The sequence below is a fragment of the Vitis vinifera genome, chromosome 12, assembly GCF_030704535.1.
Source record: "Vitis vinifera cultivar Pinot Noir 40024 chromosome 12, ASM3070453v1".
Taxonomy (NCBI): domain Eukaryota; kingdom Viridiplantae; phylum Streptophyta; class Magnoliopsida; order Vitales; family Vitaceae; genus Vitis; species Vitis vinifera.
Genome location: NC_081816.1, coordinates 8,712,993 through 8,725,976, shown reverse-complemented (window position 1 = coordinate 8,725,976; position 12,984 = coordinate 8,712,993). Strand labels below are relative to the sequence as shown.

The following is a 12,984-nucleotide window of genomic DNA, read 5'->3' as shown; positions in this document are numbered from 1 at the left end:
TAATCATATTAACATATTCTCCTTTATTAATTTTAACTAATATTTATTTTCATTAGTTTAAGCAATAAATTTATGAGTTAATTTAACTCAAACCCCTGGGATTTGGTGCAAATATACCTAACCACCTTAGGATTCAAATTTCATTAGTGGTGTTAACCGACAAAATTTGAAACCAATGGTGACTTGGTGTTTTTATACTTTAAGAAATGTGATTGAACACTAAATTTAGTTGTTAAACATCAATATTTAAAATATTATAAATGGATGAGATGATTACAAAATATTTATTATAAAAGATAAGTTGTGAATGTCGAATCATGGTTGAAAACTATACTTTCATTAAATATAAACAAATTAGATATGAAAAATATTTCATCAAGATAAAGAATAAGTTAACTATGTTGACTTAATACCTAAAGTTTTTTCTTTTTTACTTTAAGGTGTAATATTAAGTTATTTTAACAAATTATTTAATCTACTTAATGACTTACATGAAGTTATTAAGTCATATTAAAACATTAAGTTGTTTACCAAACATCCTCTACGATGATATTTTTTTTTTTTAACTTAATATTGAATGTAATTTGCTTTCAAACTTGAGATTTTGGTTTTTAAATTTTTCTTATATTTATTACTTATTTTTATAAAAAAATTATTGACTAAAAAAAACCAAAACATTTGGTTTTTGTTGAATGCCAAAAATAACTTTTTGAAATAACTAAAAAACAATCTCAACATAACCTCCATCCTATTAATTGAAGAACATAAACTATTTTTGAAAGGTTAAATTTTCACCACACTTTACTAATTGTTATCTAAAAAATAAATAAACAATACATACTTTCTTTACACAGAAAAAGGAATATTATATAGAATAAGTAAGTAAAGATTTCCTTCTAGCCTTGATTTTCCACATTACAAATATGGAGAGTAGTTTTCCTAACTGGCATATTGCATTATCAACTTCTCACGTAAATATTCTACTTTGGCATGGATTGTATGCTGGCTGAGTTGGAGTTTCCTTTATCAGCCCCCCGCAAGCTAGTGAGTGGTAACTTGTGCACTCCTAGCTTGAATCGAAAGACTTGGAATGAAGTCTTAGGGAGTGCCTTTGTGAATATATTAGCTACTTGTAAGGACGATGGAAGGAAATGAGTAATCAAAACTCCACTTGCAACTTTTTCCCGAACATAATGATAGTCCAACTCAATATGCTTGGAATGTGCATGGAAGACGGGATTCACTATCATGTGGAGGGCATTGAGATTACCGCATAGCAATTGAGGAGGTTCACATAGTCGAATTCCAATATCACGGAGAAGGAAAGTAAGCCAAGTTATTTCTACGGCACTAGACGCAAAATATCGATATTCGGCCTCGGCACTTGATCTTGAAACTGTAGGTTGTCGCTTTGAGGACCATGAGATACAATTGGCTCCTAGAAAAATACAATACCCAGATGTGCTTCTTCTTATGTTTGTGCATCCTGCCCAATCAGCATCACAAAAACTAGTGAGACGAAGCGAACTTTGCTTGAAAAACCTGATTCCATGTTCCATTGTTCCCTTCAAATATCTAAGAATGTGTTTGACAACTCTCAAGTCAGCTTTAGTGGGTTCTTGGAAATATTGACAAGCCTTGTTTACTGCATGCACAATATCAGGCCTTGTGAAGGTTAAATATTGGAGGGATCCAACGAGTTGCCTATATCGTGTAGGATCAATAGGTTGTTCATCAAAAAGTGTGATGATGGACTTAAGATCCACAGGTGTGTTGATATGAGTACACTCCATCATTTTTGTGTGCTCTAAGAGATCTCTAGTGTACTTTGTTTGAGAAACAAACAACCTATTAGGAAGATATTTAACCTAAAATAATGCAAAGATCCTAAGTCCTTGAGAGAAAATTCACTACTCAAGGTGCTGATGAGGTCACTAATGATGTTGTTATCATTGCCTGTGACTATAATATCATCAACATAGATAAGTAGCAAAACAATAGACTAACCTTTGTGAAGAATAAATCGAGGCGAGTCTGATTTACCATACTAAAACCCCAGATGAAGAAGACATTAGGATAGTCTATCAAACTAGGCCCTTGGAGATTGCTTAAGGCCATAAAGAGAGCGATTCAATTTTCAGACATGATTCGGAAGGTCCTCATTTATAAATCCTAGAGGTTGTTCCATGAATACTTTTTCTTTTAGGAACCCATGTAGGAAGGCATTCTTAACATCCAATTGCCCCATTGTCCATCCCAAGGTTACTGCTAGTGAAAGGATCAATCTGATTATAGTATGCTTTATAACTAGGCTGAAAGTCTCTCCAAAGTCCAAACCTAGTATTTGAGAAAAACCTCAAGCAACTAATTGTGCTTTGTATCTATCTATGGTTCCATTTTCCTTCAACTTTGTTTTAAACACCCATTTAGAACTCACACTATTTTCAATTAGAGGCCTAGGAACCAAATCCCATGTTCGATTTTGGATTAAAGCCTTGATTTCCTCTTGCATTGCTTTGAACCAATGGGGAATTTTCAATGTTGTACAATATGTTTTTGGCTCACTAATATTACTTCTTGTGGCAGCAAAAGTAACCATTTGAGACTTTAAACTAGGATCATTCTTGAGTTTACTTCTGGTGATCATATGAGTTCCTTTGTTATCTGTGTGTTGGCCCTAAGGAGAAGAGATGTCAACAACAATTTGCTTGTTAATATTAGGAACTTCATCATCAGCACTGTGACCGGTTGATTTGTTTTGCAAAGATGGACCAACATGCTTATTTTTCTACCATTTTTTAGGAAAAGAGAGATCAACTACTAGGTGCTTACTAATATCAAGAAAATTACTAACATTGGCATGCTTGTAGCTACTAGTAAACTCAATCTGTGAGAGTGTTCCAGTAGTAGTAGCAATGTTGGAATTATGGCCACTAGCACCAAGAGCAACATTAGTGGGAGTTTCAGTAGTAATGACGATGTTTTGGTCATTTGTACTAGCAGCAATAATGGAAATTTTAGCAGCAACAACAGTGGGAGTTCCAATTGGATTAACACATGATGCTTCTGTATTTTGGTTAGTATTGCAACTAGCATAAATTCTTTCTTCACCACTAAATTGGTTTCTTTGCTCAGTAGTGCATGGGCAGTGGTTGCACTTCTTGGAGTTGCTTGATTGGTTAGCAGTGTTCTCCTTCCAAGACTTAGTTTGGTGATCTATTTTTGAAGTCTCACAAGAAGCATCCGAAGTTGAGAATGATACCATTTCTATAGGCATCTGTAAATGATTTTCCTTAACAAGAGAGTTAGCATAAGGAAAGCAATTTTCATTGAAGATGACATGACGAGATATGTAAACTCTTTTAGTTGAAGGATGCAAGCATTTATAACCCTTGTATAGAGAGCTATATCCAATAAAAACACATGGATATGTCTTAGGTGTGAATTTATTCTTCCCGTAGTCTCTAAGGTATGGAAAACACTGACAACCAAAAATTCTCAAGCTCGTATATTCTGGATATTGTTTGAAGAGCATAAAGAATGGACTCTCCATTTTCAACACCATGGAAGGCAGCCGATTAATGAGGTATATGGTAGTAAGGAATGCGTCTACCCATAGACTCAATGGTAGTTTGGCATTGAAAAACATTGTTAGACCCATTTCAACAATGTGTCTATGTTTTCTCTCTACAACCCCATTTTGTTCTGGAGTTCCTGGGCATGAGACTTGTTGCAAAATTCCACACTTGCTCAAGTGATTTTGAAATTTAATTGATTGAAACTCACCTCCACCATCACTTTGGAAGATTTTTATCCGTCTTTCAAGTTGATTCTCAACCAGATTTTGAAACTTCAAAAAACATTCAAAGAAATTTGATTTTCTTCTCAAGGGATAAAACCATGTATAGCGAGTATGATCATCAATAAAGACAAAATAATGCTTGTATTTGAGTTGAATTATTTGGTGCAGGTCCCCATAAGTCACAATGAATTTTGTCAAGAGGATTGCTAGAAATTTTATTTCTTAAGCCAAAAGGAAGTTTACAGCTTTTTCCTAACAGACAACTAACATGTACTATTGTTGATTTCATCCAACTAGATACTTCAATGAAATTTTTGTCTTGCAGAAGCTTTATAGATTTTGTTTGCGGATGCCCCATGTGTTGATGCCACACTTCTGATGATGCCTTGCTAGACCTAGTAACTATCATGGCTTGAATCACATTTTCCTCTAATGCATAGAGACGTCCCTTCTTAGTTCCTCTGGCTAGCACTTGTTGAAGTTGATCCATAATGAAAAAAACAGTTAATGAGAATTCTATGAAGCATGGGTTATCAGAGGTAAGTTGTCCAATGGATAACAAATTTTTCTTAATTTCTGGAACAACCAATAATTTTTTAAGTTTTAGATCTCTATGTTTAGTTTTTAGTCTAGCTTCACCAATATGTGAGATTCTTAAAGCTTCTCCATTTCCAACAAAAATTGCATCATGCCCTTTATATGGAATTACTTGGGACATTTTACCTGGGTCATTTGCTATATGGGTTATTGCTCCTGAGTCCACGTAAAAATTAGGATCCTTATCTTCTTCATTTAGAGCCATAGCAGCCAAAGCTTGAGGAATCTCTTCTGATTGATACGAATAGTCGAATCTGTTCTAGCAATCCAAAGCTGAATGGTTAGCTTTATTACAAATTTGGCAAATAAGAGTACCTTCATATTTTTGGAGTTTCTATTATAGTGGAAGCTAGTTGTTGAAGCTATTTCTTGGATTTCTAGTGTTGGGATGAACATTCTACCTTTGGTCACTGGTAGCATTGTGATTGAATCGTCCTACTAGAGTGAAGCCACAACCTCTAGAAAGAAATCTTCCTCATCAATTTCTTCATCTTCTTCATTGGGTAAAATAAGCTTGTTCATGGTTTATTGACTCCTTGTTCTCTTTATTTTCTACCATAATCATTTGTTCATGCCCTTGTAGAGCCAGAAAAAATTGATTGTAAGAGGGATACGGTGGCTTTGATAACATGGCCACCCGAAAATCCATGTATTTACTTCCAAGACCTTAAGCTAGTTGAAAACTTTGTCTAGGTCACTTACTGGTTTTCTAACTATAGTTAATGCATCACAAATGCCTTTGAACTCCCTTAGATATTCATCAAGGGACTTTGTACCTTTCTTCAGCCCTCGGAGTCTATTGGTCAATTACACCTCCTTCTCTTTGGTCATTGGAAGGAGTTTTTCTTCCAGAAAGTTCCAAACATCATAGGTAGTCTTTGTTCCATCCAACAAAAGCATCACTTCTTCTGTCATGAATCCAAGAAGCCAGGAGGTAAGTAGACCATCATTGTGAGACCATGTCTCTATTGACTGATCATGGGTCTCCTTTGTTTCAGTATCCATTATCTCCTCTGATGCGAGTCTATTTTCAGAGAGATGATGGACTAATCCAAGGCTTCGCACAAGAGGAAGAACTTGTGAGCTCCACAAAAGGAGACTGAACATATTCAGTTTGATGGAGACGAGGCTTGAGCATTGATGAAAAGCCTAAATGCTAAGAACATTTTTTGGGGTTGCCATGGAAGCTTTGGATTGTTTTAGGTTAATCGGCTCTAATACCATGAAGAACAGAAACTATTTTTGAAAGGTTGAATTTTCACCACACTTCATTGATTGTTTTCTAAAAAATAAATAAACAATACATACTTTCTTTACACAGAAAAGGGAATATTATACAGAACAGGTAAGTGAAGGTTTCCTTCCAGCCTTGATTTTCCACATTACAAATATGGAGAGTAGTTTTCCTTCCTAGCAGATTGTATTATCAACTTCTCACATAAATATTCTGCTTTGGCATGGATTGTATGTTGGTTGAGTTGGAGTTTCCTTTATCATTAATACTTTATACTTAATAGAAATAAAATAATAAAAATAAGCGACTTAATACTATTAAGTTGTAGTTAGAGTTAAGTTAAATTAATTTATATTTAGATTTAAGTAAAACAAACAAACATCACCTAAGTGTTGTACTAAATTTTTGAAACTATAAACCATGATGGGGTTTCTCTTAATCAATGAAACCAAGTGGTTGTTCCATAAACACTTGCTCATGTGATTGTCCATACAAAAAGACACTATTAACATCAAGTTACCTTACCTCTCAACCATGTTCAATAGCCAAAGAAAACACCAAATTAGCAGTTGTGGACTTCACCAGAAGACTAAGTTTATGTTTGGTTCCCAAAAAATACCAAGGAAAGAAAAAAAAAATGTTAAAAAAATATATATATTCTCATGTTTGATTGCATTATAAAAAATAATAAAGAAAATGAAAAATAAATAAATTAGATAAAAACTTATGAATTTTCAAATTAAATAATCTCTATAACAATGAGTTAAAATAGGTTAAATGAGTTTAAAATAATGTATAAAAATTATTTATTGACTTTAATTTTATTTTTTATTTTCCTTCCATTTTTGCTATTTATTTTCTTTCCCTCAAATTTTTCAAAAACCAAACATAACCTAAAAGTCTTGAAAAAAATAATCCATTCCTAAAGCTCAAGTGATGTCTTAAGCAACTAATGGAGCTTTGTAATGGATGATAGGGCTATCTCGATTATGTTTAGTCTTGTAAATCCACTTGCAATCAACTATGTGTTTACCTAAAGGCTTGGATAACATCATGCTCTTCTTTCATTGCTTAAAACCATTTCGGCTTGCTTATAAGAGAATGGTTCAGTACAGTTAGGCAAAGGGTGCCTTGTTCAGATAAATTTGATAGCTTTTTAAAGTTCAGCCTTAGAATGAGTTACCATATATATGATGTGCTGGAGGTGGGGATAACTATATATGAATCAGCAGGAGGAGGGTACTTGATTGAATCTATGTCTAAATTAGCATTATGAGGAGTTGAATGAGTACTAGAATTACAATTCCGACTTTGAAAAAGACTTTGATTAGGATATGAAGTTTTATATTCAAAAATTGAAGTCTATTTAAAGTGTTTTTTTTTTTTTTGTTAAAAGTAATTTACTTTCAGATTTCAAATAATTTTTTGTTTTTACTTTTATTAACTTATTACTTATTTTTAAAAAAATTTTACTAAACAAAAAAATCAAAATATTTGAATTTTTTTAATGCTAAAAGTAACATACTAAAACCAACTAGCATAACTAAAGTGAACATGTTGGTTTTGTTTTGTTTTTTTTTTTACTTCTTAATACTTAATAGAAATAAAACATTTAAAAAAACAAACAACTTAATACTTAACACTATTAAGCACTATTTAGAATTAAGTAAAAAATAATACTAAATACCACCTAAATCTTCTTTTGAATAACATAAAGAACCAAAAGTATTAGTACAAGGTGAGCATCTTCATTTGCCGTATTCAATGTGAGAAAGGTAACATAACTAGGAGACAAGACATCAAACTTGGGAGTTTTTTGCTCTTTGTTAGTAACAATTGATATCCACTAAAAAAAAATTTGCATGTTGAACAACATACATGTGGTCGTGACTTATGAGTATCAGGTAAAGACATCTCATAGGTCCCAAGTAATCCTAAGTTCATAAATTTTCATAGAGTCGATGCCCCTACTTTCCTCTATGGTCATGACCTTGGGTTTGAATACCCTAGAAAGGGATTTTAGAATTCTTCTCGCAACTTTGAATTCAAGTATCTTCTCCCTAGGTTAAAACAGGAGTTGACTATATCACTAAGCTCATAATAGAATGCAAAAAAGGTTTTATCCTCTTACATCCTTATTCTCTCAAATTTCAGGTGAACATCTAGATTTTTGGCAACTTCACAGCCAAAATGCACTCATAGATTGCTACAAGAATGTCTTAGGTTTCCTTAGTACATTTACATGTGGCTATCCTACTTTTCTAAGACTTTAGGGTTGAATCTTGAGTTATTTACATCAAAAAGGGCATTTTAGATGCTCAACTAAGCACTCGATTAGAGTGTACAATCAAAAGTCAAGTGATCTAGTTTAGGATACACCTAAAGGGGGGTGAATAAGTGTTTAAACTTTTTGCCCCAAACAAATTAATTATTTTTAATCTTGTAACAGACACTTTTCAATTTAGAGAAGCCTAATAATATTCAACATAAGAACATAAGATTTTTTTACATGAAAAACCACCTAGAAAACAAACAAATGTAAAAACCACGAGATCAAAGACCTCTAGGCACCAATGCACTATTTAAAAGTAAAGTGCATAATTTTACCTAGCAGAAGTTAGCTATAAGTCTTACTCCCAAACACTTATACTACATTTCACATCTGTGATGCAGCACTACACATGCTCCTAGTGGATGAGGATCTAACCCATACTCCTAAGGGAATGTAGATCTTCTTCATAACCCAACAAATGGACAACAAAACGTTTTTGAGAGTTTCAGGAACAAGAAAGCAAATTAGCTTTTCTCAATTTTCATATCAAAAGCTCCAAAACCATTTTTAGCATAGTATTTATAAGATACAAATACATAATGGACTCAAATTAGGATTTCTAAAATTGAATCATTTAAAATATGAAAAAGGATATTTATGAAGATTAAAATCTTTGCATGAGTGCTTAAACGCCCTTAGAAGCACTTGAGCACTCTCCAATACTTGAGTGCTCTAAGGAGCATTTGTGCTATCAAAGGAGTGTTCGTGCGATCAAAGGAGCGCTTGAGCCTTGAGGAGTTTTAAAACTTTTTTCAAAAAAACATTTTTTAAAACATTTTTATTCAATTAAAAACATTTTGTCCACATCATGCCTTAAGTAAATCAATTAGTCTTTCATCTTTTTACACTATGTCATCCCAATTGATCACTCAACAACTTCAAGTCTTTAATGAAGGGTAAGACACAATTTAGAAATTAGATCCTAAGCCACAATAAATGGGACAAAATTACCAATTTAAAGCTACATAACCTAATGTACCAACAAAACCCCAAAACATAATTCATATATATACATCTAAATATCCATTAGAATATGTGAAAATAAATGTATTTAACGTTTAATATTTATATCTCGATTTTGTGAGAAGTGGTTATTGTTTATTTATTTTTAGTTTTTATGCAAAATTTTGCTCAAGCCAATTTCAAATTGACTGCTTTCTCCCTTTTCTTTACTTTATATATATATATATATATATTATTTTATTAAACTTATATATGTAAATAAAAATAAAACAATAGAATAATTATCTTCTATGTCCAAAGGATAAAATGATAAATTATTTCATAACTTTCATAAATTTGTTGCTTTTTACATTTTTTTCAATTTTATCTACTATAATCAACCGTCCTAGAAAACATGGATCCAACTTTTGTATGTTAATTTAAATCTTGGCTTCTTTGATTCATTGTTATTCCTATTTTTTTTAATTTAATTTAAAATACATTATTACCCCCCTTTTTGACCTTTATTTCTTTGGAAGAAAAATTGGGAGGGTCAACACGTAAATACCAAAGGCCAAAAGGACAGATATGCAAATATAACAATTTCAAAATCTATAAAATGGTGGCTTTCACCGTTTTCTTCAAAGACAACCGTTCACTCGGAAACAGAGAAAGCAGACCGAAGAAACGACCATCACCGCCAGGTAATTCTAAGACCACCCACCCCTTCTTCTTCTTCTACTTCTTCTTCCCCATTCGAGTAACGGTTCTGTTTGGCCCGAAGGAAAACAATGGAAAACTTAAGAATTACTAAACATGGTGGTCCAATATTTCCTGTTTTTCCATGCTTACTGGGCATGATTTTGTAGGCTGCTTGGAACCCAAGTCAAGGACTCAAGAAAAAACAAACCCAGAAACAAAAGGTCACTTTCAGGTGAGAAAATATGAATAAAAAACAATGGAAAAAATTTGTGAAACTTTTTCAGGAAGTTTCTATATTTGGGATTCCCTACGATTTCATCCATGCAGTCACTATAGTTTATCATGTATGTTTTTTGGCAAGTAATCTGCAAATCAAGAAAATATATTGGTCTTTAATGTCTGTTAATGAACTTTCCAGGACAATACTCAATTCACATATTCATCTTTCTTTCTCTATTTTCTTTTCAAATTCGTCTTTTTTGCAGATTTAGAAACCCCTCTATTCTGTTTCTTGAGCCTTATTATGACAAAGATTTTATGCATGTAGGCATAAATTGGAGATTTGGTTGAATTGATTTGTTAGATATCTGGTGCGGAAGTTCAGAAAAAGCAGCTCCAATGGATCATCGTCATCATCATGCTCTTGGTGTTGTGTTCATGTTAGTTTTACTCTCACTTCCCCACGATTGCATGCCTTGGAATTTTTTCGGGTCAGGGAAAACCGAGAGCCCGTTCACTGAAAGCTATTCAAAGGCTAAGGCAATTTCTGGTGATGTTATTGCTGAATTCTCCATGGAAGCCCTCAATGACCAGAAGGGGATCGAAAGGGTGGACAAAGCTAGAAGAAAGTTGGCGGGGGGCGGCTCCAACACCTGTTGGCAAAACGCTTATGAGAGTCTCTTTGCTGGGTGTTCTGAGATTATCCCTGATGACAAGAAGAGAAGGAGATTTGCTTGGCTTCTCAGTGATTGCTTTCAGAAGGAGTCGGGGGGCCACGCTTTTCCTTCTTGTGATACTCGCTCTGATTCTGATGTGAAGAAGTGTCTGCAGAAATTGGATGAAGAAGCTCGAAGCACATATCTCGCCTTCTTCCTCGAAACCAACTCAATCTGCCATCATTTACAGTTAAGCATCATCCATACATAGCTTCTATTCAATTTCCCTAGTCAGAATTCAATTCGATTTTATTATCTGATTGAAGTAGTAATACTAATACCTGAATTCAAATTGGTTAGCATCAAAATTTTGATCTGTTTCTTCCGCAGAGCCGATGCTTTTAAGCGTGGAACGGAAAGATTAGTGAATGACTTGAGGAAATCAGCCCAATTTGCAGAAGAGAAGTTGGAAAACATAGAGGAGAGGTCGGAAAATCTGTTGCAGAGCTCGAAAGAGATCCATGACTCCTTGACTTGGATCGATCTCCAAACCCAACAAGTGGCTCGAGCTTCTAAGAATGTGGAAGACAATATTGATACCGTGTTGAAGCATTCAGAGGCAGTTTTTGAGCAATCCAAGGGAATTGCAGCTTCACAATTGGAGCTTCAAGAAGGACAAGTGAAGATGAAGGAGAAATTCGAGGAAGGGATGGCAATGATTCAAGGCTCTTACAACAACCTAGGCCAAGAAATCGATAAGTTAAGGAATGATGCTGTGGAGATAGAAAATGAGATAAGTAGAGTTGGTAATACAATGACTTTGAAGATGGAAAATCTGCAGAGCAGAGCTGATGATATTGGGGAAGTGGCAGGGCAGTCATTAGATAAGCAGAAACAGCTTCTAGACGGGCAATCGACTGCCCTTGAAGGCCTTCAGTTTCTAACTAAATTCCAGTCTCAAGCCCTGGAAGAGAGCAGGTAAAAGAGACCGAAAAATCAATAATTATATCCATCAAAATTGATCAAAATTTTAATCCAATCTGAACTTTGCAGGGCTACTCTGCAGCGCTTAGCTGAATTTGGGCATAAACAACAGGAAGAGCTACTTCAGAGGCAAGAAATCCTTCAACAAGCCCATGACCACTTGGTAGAAAACTCAAAATCAATGCTGGCAGCTCAGGTTAGTTCCCTTTTCAACCCTGATCTCCATATCTGAATTTCCCGAACCGTTTTTTCTCATTAGGAACATCCATTTTTATTCAACAGGAAGCTTTTGAATCAAAGCAAGCAAGCATGTTCATTGCCTTGGATAAGCTCTTCACTTTGCACAATGCCATGTTGCTTGAATCCCGATCAATCAAAGCCTTCTTCATATACTCCTTATCAATTTTTATCCTCTACATGTTCACCAGTACAAAGCAAACATATACTGTGAGACCAAGGCTTTACATTGGTATGTACTCCCATCTCTCAAAACCCGAAAACTTAAAAGGATTCAAGTTAAATTAGTCTCTAAAAAACCGTTGATTTTCAGGGCTTTGTGCTACATTCCTGATTGAATTTGCAATTCTTCGGTTCTCAACTTATGACATTGCGCAACAGACACAGATAATCAACATGATCAGGTCAATCTTTGCGATTGTTTCTTCAATCCAGCTCCTTCATGCCATCTGTACATTCAGGTAAGTAAAAAACACAATTCATGGCTGAAAAATCTCAGGTTAAAATTGATGTTTGGATGTTAGAAATTCTTGTATTTCTCGAATATTTTGCAGGGATTATGAAGTGCTGAACCATCAGATGCTGCTAACACTAATGGAAAAGGTTAATGGTATGCAAAGAAACATAGACTACTCGGCCTGTGTCATGGAGGATAGCGATGTAGATTGGTCTACATGGATCGATACTGACATGCCCGAAGATGTGGACATTGTCAAAGATCCTGATTTTATACTTCAGGAAGAAATTGGCGAGAATTCCATTACAACAACTTCAATTACAAGAAAGTATAATCTTCGAAACCGCCTTCGTCAGTGAAGATTTTCTTGGTGATTTTCTTAGCTGGTACCTAATTTTTCAGTTGTTTGAGTTTGTATAATTTTATGAGACAGCAACATATAGGTGAAGACTTTATATAAATGTATGATTGTTTGGCTGCCCAGAAAGAAGGGTAGGGAAAGAGAAAGGAAAGAAAATTCTGAAAGCTCAGCAAAATCTGTCTACAAGCAAATTTGGCTGACACCGGATATTTCACATTTGGTTTGTTGGCGTGTGTGTTTTTCACGGGAAAACAGAGTAACCTAAGAGAACAGGATTCAAGTTTCGTGTTGTTCTGTTTTTTTATGTTTTCTTTAAATTTTCTTGGCATCCAAACAGAGGATACCAGCATAACGGTTGGATGCCGTGCCTCGGAAACGGTGAAAATCTGGAGAGTTTTGAGGTATGGAACCGAAACGGTGCGTTTTGAGGGAAACAAAAAATCTAAAAGCGGAGGAAGACA

The 12,984-nt window shown here is 34.4% G+C and overlaps 1 protein-coding gene across 3 annotated transcripts; it reads left to right on the top strand.

Annotated features, from left to right (window-relative positions):
* Positions 1-9,545: 9,545 nt before the first annotated feature.
* Positions 9,546-12,807, top strand: LOC100247755 (protein GAMETE EXPRESSED 1). Of its 3 annotated transcripts, XM_002271202.5 has the most exons (8): positions 9,546-9,611; positions 9,777-9,841; positions 10,157-10,733; positions 10,875-11,462; positions 11,538-11,664; positions 11,751-11,937; positions 12,019-12,166; positions 12,260-12,807. In XM_002271202.5, the coding sequence occupies exons 3-8, from the start codon at positions 10,228-10,230 to the stop codon at positions 12,519-12,521; spliced, it is 1,818 nt and encodes a 605-aa protein (XP_002271238.2). In that variant the 5' UTR covers positions 9,546-9,611; positions 9,777-9,841; positions 10,157-10,227; the 3' UTR covers positions 12,522-12,807. The 3 variants fall into 3 exon arrangements, with proteins under 3 accessions (XP_002271238.2, XP_059597283.1, XP_019078825.1); XM_059741300.1 differs by lacking the exon at positions 9,777-9,841 and having other exon boundaries at positions 9,559-9,611; XM_019223280.2 differs by lacking the exons at positions 9,546-9,611; positions 9,777-9,841 and having other exon boundaries at positions 10,006-10,733.
* Positions 12,808-12,984: the final 177 nt, after the last annotated feature.